Genomic DNA, 15658 nt, shown 5'->3' on the forward strand with positions numbered 1-15658 from the left:
GTAGGTGTCTCTCTGGCTGCTTAATGCTCCATTATGTCCCCCAGCTTGTAAATGTTTAATGGTGGCCAACTGAAGCCAGACACTGGTGAAAGCATTCAGGGCTCACCACAACAACACAGAGACAGGCACACATCTCAACACGGAGGTAAAAGATGATAAACTACTGCAAAAATCAAGATTTGTCTAAATTTAATATGTATATTGATGTGACAGTAGAAGGATTGGTAATAAAGGGTAATTAAGAGCCACGCAGCACTGTTAATTGATAATATTCGAACCAGAGTGGGACATTAGTGATAGATAACCCCATAAAGAATAAGCTGAGCTATAAAACTGTAGATCGAATAGAGGTGGTGGATCTTCTCGACTAAAAACTGTAAAATGCTAACTAAGTGTGAACATTTGATTCATTTTACTCTGCAATATTAGTTTGTTCAGTTATGTGTAAAACATAGAACACTAGACGCCACATTGGCTGATGTTCTTCATACTGAGGAGCGAATTCTGCTTGGAGAGTGCGTCCACTATGAAACCTAATGTATGAAACCCAAATCAGTGGTAAGGCAAGGCAAGGTGCGTTTTTTTCACCATAAAATCAAATGTTTCTCACTGGGTAGGAGGTAATCTCTTAAAACCCTTTTGGCCCATTACCGTCTGGGTAATGGGGAAATGTTCCTTTAAAACCTGTCCATGTCTGGACCAAAGGTCAGAGCCTTGTCTGTGCTCTATAACCTTCCCCCTAACTATTGTTAGGAGAGCCCAGCTCAGCCACGTTCAGTCGGGGAGGGGTCTTCTGCTTCTCACTGCACACAGCGAGGTCCGCCTCGCTTACCTGTAGGGCGGAAACTCCCAAATCACCTTTATCCCCAGTAGAAACCTTTGTTATAATATTAAACCTATAATTTAATAAGCAGGATTTTAAATCTTTTGTGATTTTTGATTGTTAGGCATTTCATAAAATTTTGTTATTTCTATGCACTGGATGGTTTTAGGTCTATATTTTCTTAACATAAAATCAAACATTTCTCCCTGAGGAGGAGGCAACTCCGTAGAACTAGAGTCATGACTAGTAGTTAACACTACCAGTATCAAGGTATACCAAGGAGTTACTAAACTGCAGTTAAATCTGCTGTTTTTTTCATACTTCATTTAACCAGAAAAGACCCATTGAAACCTCAGGAAACTATAAACAAAATTAAAATAAGTCCAATGTTCAACAGTATGAATAAATACATCAATCATTGACTACATAAAATGTGTTTAAGCTCCCTTCATAAATTTAAGTCCTTCAAATACATGCATGAGGAGCACAATCTTTCTGCGCACCTCTGATAAGCTTCCTGAATGTGAGCAGACATATTTGTTTCCTACTGAAAGCACAGACCAGTTGGCTGTTAGTAAGGTACCAACAACCTACACTGCGTTACACTTCGACACAACTTTCTCCTTGACCTGGTTTTTCTTGGTCTTTCTTCACTGATGTTCTCTTAAAAAAACCTTTATGGCCTTCATAGAACAGACACAATCATTTGTTGGACCATATAAGGCAACTTCTGAAGCCAATTGGTTCCATTGTATTTTATTTAAGGGGTTTTAGAGTAAAGGAAGATGAACACAAACGCATGACACAGTTTGTAGGTATTTACTTTTTGCCGCTGTCGATGATACATGATACCACCACCACTATGTTTCACCATAGGGACAGTGTGTTGAGGGTAATACTGAATCCTAACAAACTACAGTGGAGGTTTGTGGCTGCAACGTGACAAAACACATAGAGGCTAGAGCTAGGAATAGATTTGCAAGACACGGTATGCTTCTAAAACAAACAGGTCATGTGGCACACTCAGACAGGCTCAGATGGAGACATCACTGCTCAGCCACTCTCCCTATTTGGGTCGCAGGATCTGCCTACTATCAAATAAAGGACAAGGAAACGTGGAGTGCTCAGTGTACATCAATAGGGATCAGCTTCCTGATATCGCTGCTGCCTGTCCCTCAGAAAAGAGCTGAGATCAATGCAGATGTTTGTGGTTGACGCGGATCTGGAGAGGTAGGATGCCGTGGCTTATGTCCTCCTTCTCACTTAAACGCATCACTAGCTAAGATCAGTCTTTCAATTTGATATAAATAATGTGTGGGGCAGGGGGATTGGAGTACTGATGCAGTAGTGAAAGCGGGGTCAGAAGTGGCAGGAATATGCAGGGGGGTAAAGGGAGCTTTTAGGAGAAGCAGCAGAGCAGGCAGACAAGACCTGCTGAGTTTCACCAACTCTGTGATTACTTAGCCACGCAGATGACTTTTAAATCCACAAATGAGTAAAATTACCACGGAGGATCGGGGTGCAGACACCTGCGCTGCCAGTTCATTATTCTTGTCAAATGATTATGAGTTATGAAAAAGTGCGGGTATTTTGGTCTCGTGCAGAGATAATGTCGGGCAGGCGCCGAGACATTTTCCTCCTGGAGAGATCCAAAATGAAGATATGGCGGTCGGGATAGTTAGGGGGTCTTTCCCGGAGACAAGTAGATTTTATTTGATTAAAAAGGTGACTTTTTTTGCATTGTTCCAGATCATTATTATTACAGTAATTACAACAAACAAGGCAGACTGTTGAGTGAAGGGCAATTTTCCCAGCCTACGTAGACATTTTGACAGTAATGCTGCCTGGCTACTCTGTGGGGGTAGCCAAGAGACAGCTGGAGGAGTTCCTGTAGCTACAGACCTTTCTCATACAGTTTCCCAACTTCTTGAGCTTTGTTTTTTCCAAAATACGACTTAATGTTCTGCAGTAAAACTGAGCTGAGAAAACACCTGAATAGCAGTAAAATAACTTATAATGCAACACATGAGGAAACATGGTGGTTGCACATGTTGGCATGTTTATTTACAACCTCTGTAAAGACTTCTTTCTGAAAACAAAAAACACTTATTGGGGACTTATATGATATAGTGACATCTACTGGCTGAAACGTAATCTTGCAACCAAATAAGTACAGCAAAGATCTGCAGAGTCATGGGAAGGGGACTAGGGGGTCAATGGAACGTCCACGCTTTAGAAGATTGGTAAAGGCATTAAACATTTTTGCTTTTATGATCATTTACCCTGTCGAATGTTGGACTAAATTCTTTGGAAATACTTCTGTAACTGTCTTGCAACCTTTACTTCTTTAACGTCATTGCTGATGTCTTTCTGCCTCAGCATTGGGTTGAGGCATACCTGCATGTTCCAGAGCAGCAAGCTGACAAAACTGCTCTTTTGTTGCCGGCATTAGCAGCCTATATTGTTTGTTATTTTTCCAAAGTCAGCAGAGAGGAAGTGAGGGGGACATACAGCATAGGTCGCCAGGGTCATGACTCAAACCAGTGACGGCTGCGTCGAGAACTGAGGCCTACATATATAGGTCATGAGCTATACTGCTACAACACGCGCCCCCAAAACATCTGACCTGGGCTGCTACTTTCTCTCTTAAAGTTTCTGAAAGCAGCGAGGGTGCACTTACAGGGGTTGGACAATGAAACTGAAACACCTGGTTTTAGACCACAATAATTTATTAGTATGGTGTAGGGCCTCCTTTTGCGGCCAACACAGCGTCAACTCGTCTTGGGAATGACATATACAAGTCCTGCACAGTGGTCAGAGGGATTTTGAGCCATTCTTCTTGCAGGATAGTGGCCAGGTCACTACGTGATACTGGTGGAGGAAAACGTTTCCTGACTCGCTCCTCCAAAACACCCCAAAGTGGCTCAATAATATTTAGATCTGGTGACTGTGCAGGCCATGGGAGATGTTCAACTTCACTTTCATGTTCATCAAACCAATCTTTCACCAGTCTTGCTGTGTGTATTGGTGCATTGTCATCCTGATACATGGCACCGCCTTCAGGATACAATGTTTGAACCATTGGATGCACATGGTCCTCAAGAATGGTTCGGTAGTCCTTGGCAGTGACGCGCCCATCTAGCACAAGTATTGGGCCAAGGGAATGCCATGATATGGCAGCCCAAACCATCACTCTGGGCATGCAACAGTCTGGGTGGTACGCTTCTTTGGGGCTTCTCCACACCGTAACTCTCCCAGATGTGGGGAAAATAGTAAAGATGGACTCATCAGAGAACAATACATGTTTCACATTGTCCACAGCCCAAGATTTGCGCTCCTTGCACCATTGAAACCGATGTTTGGCATTGGCATGAGTGACCAAAGGTTTGGCTATAGCAGCCCGGCCGTGTATAATGATCCTGTGGAGCTCCCGACGGACAGTTCTGGTGAAAACAGGAGAGTTGAGGTGCACATTTAAATCTGCCGTGATTTGGGCAGCCGTGGTTTTATGTTTTTTGGATACAATCTGGGTTAGCACCCGAACATCCCTTTCGGACAACTTCCTCTTGCGTCCACAGTTAATCCTGTTGGATGTGGTTCGTCCTTTTTGGTGGTATGCTGACATTACCCTGGATACCGTGGCTCTTGATACATCACAAAGACTTGCTGTCTTGGTCACAGATGCGCCAGCAAGACGTGCACCAACAATTTGTCCTCTTTTGAACTCTGGTTTGTCACCCATAATGTTGTGTGCATTTCAATATTTTGAGCAAAACTGTGCTCTTACCCTGCTAATTGAACCTTCACACTCTGCTCTTACTGGTGCAATGTGCAATCAATGAAGACTGGTTACCAGGCTGGTCCAATTTAGCCATGAAATCTCCCACACTAAAATGACAGGTGTTTCAGTTTCATTGTCCAACCCCTGTAGTTTTTCCACGCACTATTTGGCTTCATTTGTTTAGTAAGAAAAACAGTTACAATGTGTAGTTTGTATACTTGTGCTTGGTTTTAAATCATTATAGAAACTAGTAAAGACTAGATCATGTCTTGATTAGTAAAACTGTAGAAATGAAAGTGGGTGCGCTTCATTTTTAGCATGACTTTAAGTATAAGTGGTAATAATTATTTAAACTACGCAAACCAATATTACAAAAGCCACAAATAATAAGACAAACATGGCTTTAGATAAGCATATAGCTTGAAGACATTTTTCTGTGGAATTAATTCATGTTTCAAGACATGGCTAGATGATTCAGTTCTAAAGATAACTATCTTTATCTAGTAAATAATGCCATGATTCATCAAGGGCAGACACAAACTGAACTTCAGGGCTTCCATCGTCTCCCAGAACTCTAAATGTCATCTTCACATAAACACCAAAAACGGTATTATTCATTATTACCAGACTATTGTAATGTCCACCTGTTTAGTTTATTTATTTAGTTCCCATTAGAGCTGCAGCTATATATTTTAGCAATCAAATATTGTATTACCTTTTCAGGTTTAGTCAAAGAGTATATGTTTAAATGAACACCAGAACAGACAGTCCCACTGATTTACAATAAATGCAAAACTTGACGCTGAGTTAATTGTTTTAGCCAATATGACTGAACTTTTCAGTTTTTATGTTAAGCTTATTTAATTTTTTCCCCCAAAATATGTTTCTGGTTTTCCTGCTTTAATCTTCTTCACACCTTCATCCCTGACCCATCTGCCCTGTTCCTTGGCCTTGATGATGCTGTTTGTTTGTGACTGTTCTCTAACAAACCTCTGAAGCCTTCACTGAACTGCTAGATTTAGACCAACATTAAATTATACACAGAGAAACGCCATAAAATAATAAGGCGACTTCTGAAGGCAACTTGTTGCACTGGGTTTTCTTTAGAGGTACCAAGATGAAGAGCCTTATTACAAATGGACAGCAAACTTTTCAGATTTTTTCTAGGAAAAAGTTTTAAAAACCATTTATCATTTTTATTCATTTTCACACTTAAGTTTAATTACAGTAATGCTTGTTGAAATGTGACAAAACCTGGATAAATTTGCAGTATAATCCTTTTGCAAGACACATTAAGCAGAATTTTGTCATCTGGATCAAGCAAAAGCACTCAGCCTTTGTGTAGAGGATTTCTTTGTAATAGAGTTAAGCCCTAGTTTGCGCCTCAGAAAGTCATGATACCATAGTCATGTCTGAGATATTATGTCAGTTTTATCTGTATGGGATATCACAACTCTGCAAGTGAAATAACGCTACATTTGAAAAGGCTCAACAGTGCCAGGCTTTGTTAATGTCAGAAGCTTCATTGTTCTGATGTTGCAAGCTGGGAAATACTTCTGCTTAGTGCTTCAATTCTGATTTCTGAATGTTCTGTCAGCATGAATGAATGAATGGCTGGCTTCCAGAGAGTCAGGCGATGGAGGATCCCATTGCGAGGAACAGCAATGTGGGCCGTGTTCTCCGTGTGATGTTCCACCTCAGGCTAGAGGAATCAAAGCACCACCTGCGGACCACCGGAGATGCTCCCGCTCAACCAAATGCCTCTCTCCATGTCCGGCTCATGCCAAATGTCAAAGATCGAGGGAGACAATAAGGCATGGCTCCATTTCTTTAATGTTTTCACACTTTGCAGCTCGGTGGGGCCGCAGATCTTACATGGAAAACACGTCGTATCCGTCTGAGGCAACTTAAACTGCTAACCCTCTCCAAGGCAGGTAGCCATTAACTCCACCAGAGCTCCACATTATCGTTTGAGTCATGCTGCTCTTTCTATAACACATAACGGCCCCAAGAAAACCTATAATCAAGGTAGGTGAAGGATAATGGTCACTGTTAAAGAAATTAGCAGCGTGACTAAATGACTGTTTTCCCTACAAATGCCAAGGGCTGCGCTTAGAGAATGGACCGAAGATTGTAGGAGGATAGAAACATGAAATCATGGTCAGGGATACCGTTCAGCTCAGGAAAACAGAGAACATGAAAGAAAAGATATTATATGGTTTCTTTAAATCAAAAGGAAAACTAAATCTCAGCTCCCAAGAAACCAGCGAGCTGTTCTATACTTATACAGACTCTAAAAAAGAGCATGTGATTTTAAATAGCTACTACTTTGATAAAGCCTGGTTCTTTGTATTTCATCCAAATCAGTGCAGTGTTCTGCTTTTTGAAAGTTGCCCTTCTTTCACATTTAGTCCCTTTACCAGCACAAACCCGAACATATCTTATTGGGATTTAATGTGGCTGACCATGGCGAACACTGGAGGAGCTGCAGAGATCCACAGCTCAGCTGACAGAATCTGCTGACAGGACAACAACTGGCTGTGCACGTGGAAAACGATGCGCTGCTCATAATGCTAAATGTGGCTGAAAAGTAATGTTGTTTATTGCCCTGAACATACAACCCTCATGGTGATGCATGGTGGTGGCAGCATCATGTTGCAAATACAAAGGCCATTCAAAAAAGACATCCCCCCCCAGCATGATGTCACATTTTAAGGGATGGGAATAGTTTTGCAAACACTGAGAGGCAACCTAGAGAGGCTAAAAAATAAAAACGCGTTTAAGGCAAAGCTTGTTTTATTTTATTTTATTTTTTTTTGTCTTTGCCCCCGCCTGTTAGTTGGGTGAATGGAGGCCACCTGGGATTGGCCAAGGCTTCTGTGAATGGAGCCGGGGTAGCGCTATTCAGCAGCAGCAGCGGCAGCAGCCAGGAGCTGTCCGCGGTGCTGAACAGAGCTGTAGGCAAATCAAACAAGCCCAGCGGAGACGGGCGGCCTGGTTATGTGCAAACAAACATAAAAACGACTTCCGGCACATTAGGCAGGGAAACCACCTCTTGACTTTAATGAAACTGCACTCGATGTGGAGTAGGGCGGCCACGAAGAACACCTGTCGGACTGCGACAACACACGCACACACAGGGCTCAGAGGGATGTTTGCAGAGGCTATCAGCCTTATTGTGAAGGCGATTTTATGTATAGGCTGAGGGAGTTCTTATCGCGCAAATCGATGGCAGATTATGCGCTAAAAAGGGATTCACTAGCGGGGCCTTCATCTGCACATTAGCATGGGGCCTAAATACAATGAGGAGATGAATGAGACCGGGAGTCTCCTTGGATCTGACATCCGTCTCCATGGCGACAGGAGCAGGAGGACCAAAACTGGCATCTATCCGGGCCCAAATCAACAGATGGCCACCAAATCACCCCCTCCTCCACCCCTCCTCCATCCCCTCCCTCCACCTACCTTGCACTGCTCCATGCACGTCCTCACCGAATAAGACCCCGGCTCGTATTTCTGAGTCAGGAGCTCAAAGTCCTCGTATTTCTCCTGGGCGTGCTGGTCGTAGCGCTGGTACGCCTGGACGCACTCGCCGCATCGCGTCGTGTCGCCCTCTTCCAGCGCCTGGACGCTGCAGTTCAGGTTGTCCGGGCTCATTGAGCCGTCGAACAGATCCAGCAGGGAGTAGGAGTTACAAAAGGACAGGTACAAGTCGCTCATGTTAGCGAACTGCGACCCCTGATTATCAGAAAGGCCCCGGCACAGGTCGTCCGCATCCGCGAAGGCGAAGCAGTCGCCGGACGAACTGTCCCGGTGGCGAGTTTCGAGGCGCCACAGATGTTTGGTGGAGTTTCCTAGAAAAATAGCGTGGGGGTTCTCTGTGGGGCTAATGTGTGCCGAGTGGGTGTGAAGGGAGCGGAGGTGGGAGGACGCGAACTTGTCCGGGGTTCGGGTCAGCCTGGCCTCGGCGCAGAACCACAGGCGATCAGAGAGGAGGACGGTGAGGAACAGGAGGGATGCCAAGGACAGTCGCCATCTCTGCGCCCTCTCGGAGTCGGTGAATGGCTTTTGGTGGTCGCGGGGGGGCTCTAGCCAGATTTGGAAGCCGTCGTCGTCGTCTTGCTGCCGACACGTCCCAGCACCCCTGGTCATATTTTGGGAACCGGCCGACTCCACCGTGGGGGCTCCTCTGCCGCAACAGTCATGGACGTCGGGAGCCGATCGCGTTTTCCTCCCCTCAAGAGTCGGCTAGTGGGTTGTCCCGGCTTTCCGTCGCATTCAGCGGTAATTCCCATCCAAATGAGTGTGGGCTGGGTGGGAAATCAGACTCCTGCGACCGCGGGCCGCATCCTCCATGGCTGTCCTCCTGTCCGCCCCGAGCTGCCGCGCGGCGCCGCTCCGCTCCTCTGCGTAGCCGCGACTCCGCTTTAAGAAACACTCACCGACGCGCTTACGTTTTCCCCGGCCTCGGTCGTGCGCGGACAAGGGCGCTATCGTCTTCCAACATGGCGAAGGACTGCTGCCTTTCTGTGTCGGCGGATGGAGCCTAGCTACAGCCTGCTACAGACGCCTTTTTTCCTTTTTAAGCCCTCGCCATCTTCATCAAGTTGCCGCCATGTCCGCCAAGAGACGGTGTGTGTTTGCAGCAGGCTGCGTCAACTCCACCAAGACACGTAGCATCATTTCCGGTTGTAAATTTCAAAATAAGGTCTCACAAGTTGCTGTTTTCCTTTTTTTTTTTTGTTTAAGGTCTACAGATGGGGTCATTTTAGTGTACACGAGTTACTAAACTTAACCTTTGAGAGTTACTGTGTTCGTTGAACACAAAAAATACTGTTTTAAAGATTCAGAGACATATGTGTGAATTATGTTTTCAATTTCATTTATCACCATATTAAAAAAATTATGTTTTTTTTATTTTTAACCCCTTAAATATAATCAAAAAGTTTATTTTTTCTATGTATGTAAATAAGATTCTTCAATGGCTGAGATGTGGGGAGGGGGGTTTAGGTATCCTTTAGGTATCAAAAATGTATTTACTAGTTATTTCCATCCCATTTATGGAAATTGATAAATTTATGTCACACAACAATATATTCACCTAAAAAGCAGTATAACGTGACATTCTGAAATGTTTTCAACAGTGGAAAATGACAATAATCTGTTGAGTGCTTGATTATGCTAAAAGTTGAAAAAAAAGAAAAATCATAAAAAACTCAAATTCACTCCAAGATACACAACCTGGCCAAATGTGCGATTTCTATCAACAGCATTACAATTACAAAAACATATAAGTAATGTCTCAAGTCTTTTGCAACCTCTAACATATTTTTTTCCAAGTTACAGGTAAAGAAAACCCAACATTTATTAGAATATCACATTAGACCAATCAAAAAAGAATGTTCTAATCAGAAATTCAGTTTTCTGAAAAGTATGCCCATTTCAATGCACTCAATGCTTGGTTGGGCCTCCTCTTGCATGAATTACTGCAACAATGCACTGTGGCATAGAGGCGATCAGCCTGTGGCACTACGAAGGTGTAATGGAATCCCAGATTGCTATGATAGCTGCCTTCAGGTCATCTCCATTGTTGGGTCTGGTGTCTCTCATCTTCCTCTTGACAACACCCCATAGATTGTCTATATGGTCCAGGTCAGGGGAGTTTGCTGGCCAATCAAGAACAGGAACACCATGGTCATTGAACCAGCTTTTAGTACCTTTGGCAGTGTGGGCAGGTGCCAAGTCCTGCTGGAAAATAAAATCAGCATCTCCATACAGCTTGTCAGCAGAGGGGAGCAAGTGCTCTAAAATTCCCTGGCAGATGGCTGCATTGACTGTAGACTTCAGAAAACACTGTGGACCAACACCAGCAGATGACAGAAAACCCTACTGACTGTGGAAACTTCACATTGGACTTCAAGCAACGTGGAGTGTGTGCCTCTCCACTCTTCCTCCAGACCCTGGGACCCTGATTTTCTAATGAAATGCAGAATTTACTTTCATCTGAAAACAGGACTTTGAACCATTGAGCAACAGTCCAGCTCCTTCTCTCCTTAGCCCAGGTAAGACGCCTCCGATGTTGTCTCTGGTTCAGCAGTGGCTTAACACAAGGAATACAGTATTTGTAGCCTGTCTAATATTCGTCTGCATGTAGTGGCTCTTGATGCACCGACTCTAGCCTCAGTCCACTCCTTGTGAAGCTTCTTGAATGAATTTTGCTTGACAATCCTCTCAAGGCTGTGGTTATCCCTTTTGCTGGTGCACCTTTTCTACAACATGTTTTCTTTCCATTCAATTTTCTGTTTTTATGCTTGGATACAGCACTCTGTAAACAACCAGCTTCTTCAGCAATGACCTTTTTGTGGCTTACCGTCCTTGTGAAGTGTGTCGAAGACTGTGTAGCCTATGGTCCGAGACCGTTTAAAGGCTCAGGAAACCTTTGCAGGTGTTTTGAGTTAGTTAGCTGATTAGGGTGTGACTCCATGAGTGTCCAATAATGAACTTTTTCACAGTATTCTAATTTTCTATGACACTCAATTTTGTTTTTGTTATTTTTACCTGTAAGCCACAATCATAAAAATGACAAGAAACAAAGGCTTGGAATATATCACTCTATGTGTAATGATTTTATATAATATATGAGTCTCACTTTCTGAGATGACTAGCAAAAAATATTGCACTTTTACGCGATAGTCTAATTTTTTGGGATGTTCCTGTATATCTTTTAAATGGAAACAAACATAACAAGCAAACAAAAAAGCCAAAGTGTGCATGGAAATAGATAGAAAAGAACGAAACCTCTGAATAAAGAACTTACCTTCTGTCTTGATAATCTTCTTCAGGAATGACCAGCGGTTACAGTGCATTGGCAAACAAAATGTCAAACGATCAAGAAGGGAAAAAAAACTTTTTTATTTTGATCCTGCTCCCATAAAATGGCAAACATGGATAATGTGCAAAAAGCTCAGCTTAAAATGATTTGAATATAGTTAAAATATTTAAAAGAAATCAGGTTCACATTCGTATTTGCCTTAGTCCCCTGCGTCTCTCCATCCAGTAGCTAAACAAATATAGTCGATGCATTATTTAAGATAAAAGCATTTTTAGTAGAGTATAAATGATTGTGTAATTTTAGCAAACAAGTATTTACTTTAGCTTAATAACATACATTATGTAATATGATATTTTATATTTTATGAGTTATTTTTAGTCCATCTTAAAAGGTAAATGAAGAAGAGATGTAGGAACAAATATTATTTCAAAACCAGTCTGTTTGGTTTCCATGTATGAGCTAGCACAGGTGGGGGAGGGAGTGCATTGTGTTACTCTATGCTCCACACAGCTGAAGAAAACCATTAAAAAGACTTTAAACTGTAGGAACAGTATGACTAAAACTTGAAACAATTTTGGAAAGTGGAAATTCTGATTCCCAAGGAAAATTGAATGCATCATTCCCTTTACGGCTCTGTTTTAAAGCCTCCAAGGTATTAATGTTGATGATATAGTTTGGCTAATTATAGGGGTGCTACATATTATAAACGTAATGAAAAATGTAACAAAATATTCTCTAATGTCTCACAGCTCATCAAATTTTCAGATTTCACATGTGAGGACAACCTGTGCTTTTTCGTCTCATTGCTTTGTTTATTTTGAAGGTCTCGACGCCTGATATCCGCCGCCTGGTATGTTTTTCCTATAATCTCGTGAACCTGACGAAGCCTCTTCAACTCTGACGTTATGTGTGCGCATAGCAATCGCCGCATCCGTCGTTCAAGGGCGCATCAAGCCAGAGCGACTGCGCTAAAATGTTCCCACAAAGATTGGAGCTTGTACTTCGCAATTAAATCTTGTTTTGTTGGTGCTTCCCCGTTCAGATCCACATGGGAGAAAATTAAGAGGAAGAAAAAAATGTTGCTAAGCATAAAATCAAGCTGGGTCGAAACAAGGCACACAAAAACATTCAGCCCTATGGAGGAGTTAATGGTAGTTGTTTTATTTTGTAATATTGTTCCGGCAGATGCAGTTCAGCAGCATATGGCTGATGATTTTACATAACCATCTGCTGCTCAGTTCAGATTTAGTGGCTAGTTTTCAGAGAAATACTGACCTTATTTTCTGTCTCTGCAAAAACATATTCATGCCCCTTGAACTTTTCCGCATTTCATCAAGTTACAGCCAAAAACGTTAACGTATTTTAGTGGCATTAATCAGAGAAGGACCCAAGATGGTTATGGCAACAGTGGAGCTCATACTTACACTTGAACCTTAACTAGCTATCCCCAATGTGAAGCATGGCAGAGGTTGCATCATGCTGTGGGGATGGGTTTTTTCAGCAGGGACACAGTAGCTGGTCGGAGCTGACTGGAAGATGGATGGAGTTAAAACGGACACCACATGTTTAATTTCATTTGTACATCGCAATAGAGGACTTCTTTGTGTTGAGCTGTCACAAAACTCATGTGCAAAAGTTCAAGGGGTATGAATAGTTTTGCAAGGCCCTCTAACTGACTCACACAATAAAACATGATGAAAATAACCTTTATGTAGTGCTTTAAAAATGCAGGCTGTGTTTCTAATTCAATTCAGTTTTATTTATATAGCGCCAATTCACAACACATGTCGTCTCAAGGCACTTCATAAAAGTCAGGTACATACATTCCAATTAATCGTAACCATTGAACAGTGCAGTCAGATTCAGTTATTTATTCAAATTGGATAAAAAGTTTTTCAATCTAAGGAAACCCAGCAGATTGCATCCAGTCAGTGACTTGCAGCATTCCCTCCTCCTGGATGAGCAGGTAGAGACAGTGGACAGTACCTGGCGTTGACTTTGCAGCAATCCCTCATACTGAGCATGCATGTAGCGACAGTGGAGAGGAAAAACTCCCTTTTAACAGGAAGAAACCTCCAGCAGAACCAGGCTCAGTGTGAGCGGCCATCTGCCACGACCGACTGGGGGTTTGAGAGAACAGAGCAGAGACACAAAAAGAACACAGAAGCACTGATCCAGGAGTACTTTCTATGGGAAGGAAAAGTAAATGTTAATGGAGGTTAGAGTCTGAAAGAGAGCACATAGAGTTTGTTACAGTTAAGCTCAGTCAATCGCCATGTCTAGGAGAGAGAAACGGTTAAACACTAAAAGATAGGGCAATGTGGATCATCTGTTGAAGGTGAGCATTAAGTTGTTGCCAGAAGAAGCTCGGACGATTCCCCTCTCCAGAAAGGTGTCACAGGTATACACAAAGGCCAGGCCAGGTGTAGCTTCTAGGAAGAGAAAAGAGAGAACAAAGTTAAAAGCTGAAATAACAGCAAATAATGCAAAATTGGAGAGTAGTGTGAGAATGTAACGAAGAGGGTGAAAGTGGTCATTAAGTCCTCCAGCAGCCTAAGCCTATAGCAGCATAACTACACAGATATTTTCAGTTCAGATTATTTAGTTAAACTGCGCTTATTAACAACAATGTCGTCACAAGGAACCCCGCAAAGGGTCCCACTGATGGTCATTGTTATACTAAAAACCACAAGGATTGGGATACCTCCCTCTGTCAGACTGATTATAACCATTGGAAAAGAAAAGGGGTCATACAGGTAGCAGAAATGGAGGGTGTGTTTGCACCTCAACCATAACTGAGCCGGTTTAGGCTAAACCGGCTCCGGTTGCCTGCTGAGTACACGCTGCTGCTGGTTGCCATCCCAAACGTTCTGCACAATCGTCCGGTGTGCTCGCTGAGACCCGCTACAGCCAGCCTAGTGAAGCCCTTCTATATTCTTGGAGTATTTCTGCAAAGCTGGTGATCTGCTCCATGGAAGTTGTTTCAGAGGGACAACAGTCGGGCTTGTCAAGGCTTCACACTTGCAACGCTATGTGGGAATGAGCACTGGTTGAGTACCTCTAATTAAAGCTTGTCACTCAAACACTCACTCGGAATCACCTAGAAATAGTCCAGAGTGGGCGATGGATTACAGAGTGCTTATTGGGCCAGATATTTTATAAGCACCAATTTCTCCCTCACTCTTTAAAACTTTTTTTGATTAGTGTTTTATTGCTTTGCTAAATGCACCTAAACTGTAAGTATATGTTATACTTGTAGCTACCAATGATTGTAAAAACAACATAAACCCCATAGGAAAGACACCATCATTCCCACCACAGTTAGAAACAGGTACCTCATCACTTTCACTTTGAAAATGTAGTCATGCATTATTTCCACACAACGATATTCAGGCCGATCACAGGCGGCTCACCTGCACCCAAGAGGCGATGCTGATGAAGGTTAGAACATATAAGTGAGTCCCAAGACACGCTGTTGACATTTCTGAAGACAGAAGCAACACGGCCACACCTTTGATGGAAGGCCCCTTGAGCAGCGCACCCCTGTGTGAGGCTCTTCTTCTCAGCACAGGTGCGCACCTGAGATCTGAAGCGAAAGCCAGTTGCTTTGCAGTAATTTGTCTGCGAAGGTGTTACTCAAAGGAAGGACAATTAGAAAAACATGGACCAAGAATGACCAGGAGAAAGCCTCTCTTCACCATGAAGAGCATGGTGGCACGATTTCAGTTTGGAAAACTGTGAAACACAGGACTTCCTGAACAAAGTCATGTTGAATAACAATACTTAAGTGGGACTTAAAACCAAACACAGCATATCAGCACAAAAACATATTGTTTGGCCAGGTGGGGGAGGAGAGATGATTTGGGCTTGTTTTATAAAATGGGACCTTCAGGCTCTGTAAGCATTAGAGTATAATATATAAGAAACAGATACCCATCTGCTAAAGATCAGTAAAAAATAAACTTATACTGAAACATTTTTAAAAATCGACCTTTAATTTTAGTACATTTATTTAGCAGTATGGGTGCACTGATTGCAGTTTTCTGGCCAATCACAGATTACGATCTTTAAAAAGCCTGACCTTCCTAATCTGATTTTGGCCGATACCAGTTTTCTTTATGACCAAATCAATTCACTAATGAAAGAAAAGTCAACTATTATTCACTGACGATAAATCATGTTAATGCTCATTCAATCCTGTTATATCAGCTTAACAGAGAGA

At 42.7% G+C, this 15658-nt stretch overlaps 1 protein-coding gene across 1 annotated transcript in view; it reads right to left on the reverse strand.

Moving 5' to 3' along the window:
- LOC124861912 (NALCN channel auxiliary factor 1-like) overlaps positions 1-9460 on the reverse strand; it is a 35040-nt gene extending 25580 nt beyond the window's left edge. The window contains exon 1 of the mRNA XM_047355878.1: positions 8070-9460. Coding sequence (XP_047211834.1) covers positions 8070-8756 — 687 coding nt within the window. The 5' untranslated portion in view covers positions 8757-9460. The remainder of the gene's footprint in view (positions 1-8069) is intronic.
- Between the last annotated feature and the right edge of the window lie 6198 nt (positions 9461-15658).

This window comes from Girardinichthys multiradiatus, chromosome 24 (genome assembly GCF_021462225.1).
Source record: "Girardinichthys multiradiatus isolate DD_20200921_A chromosome 24, DD_fGirMul_XY1, whole genome shotgun sequence".
NCBI classification, from domain to species: domain Eukaryota; kingdom Metazoa; phylum Chordata; class Actinopteri; order Cyprinodontiformes; family Goodeidae; genus Girardinichthys; species Girardinichthys multiradiatus.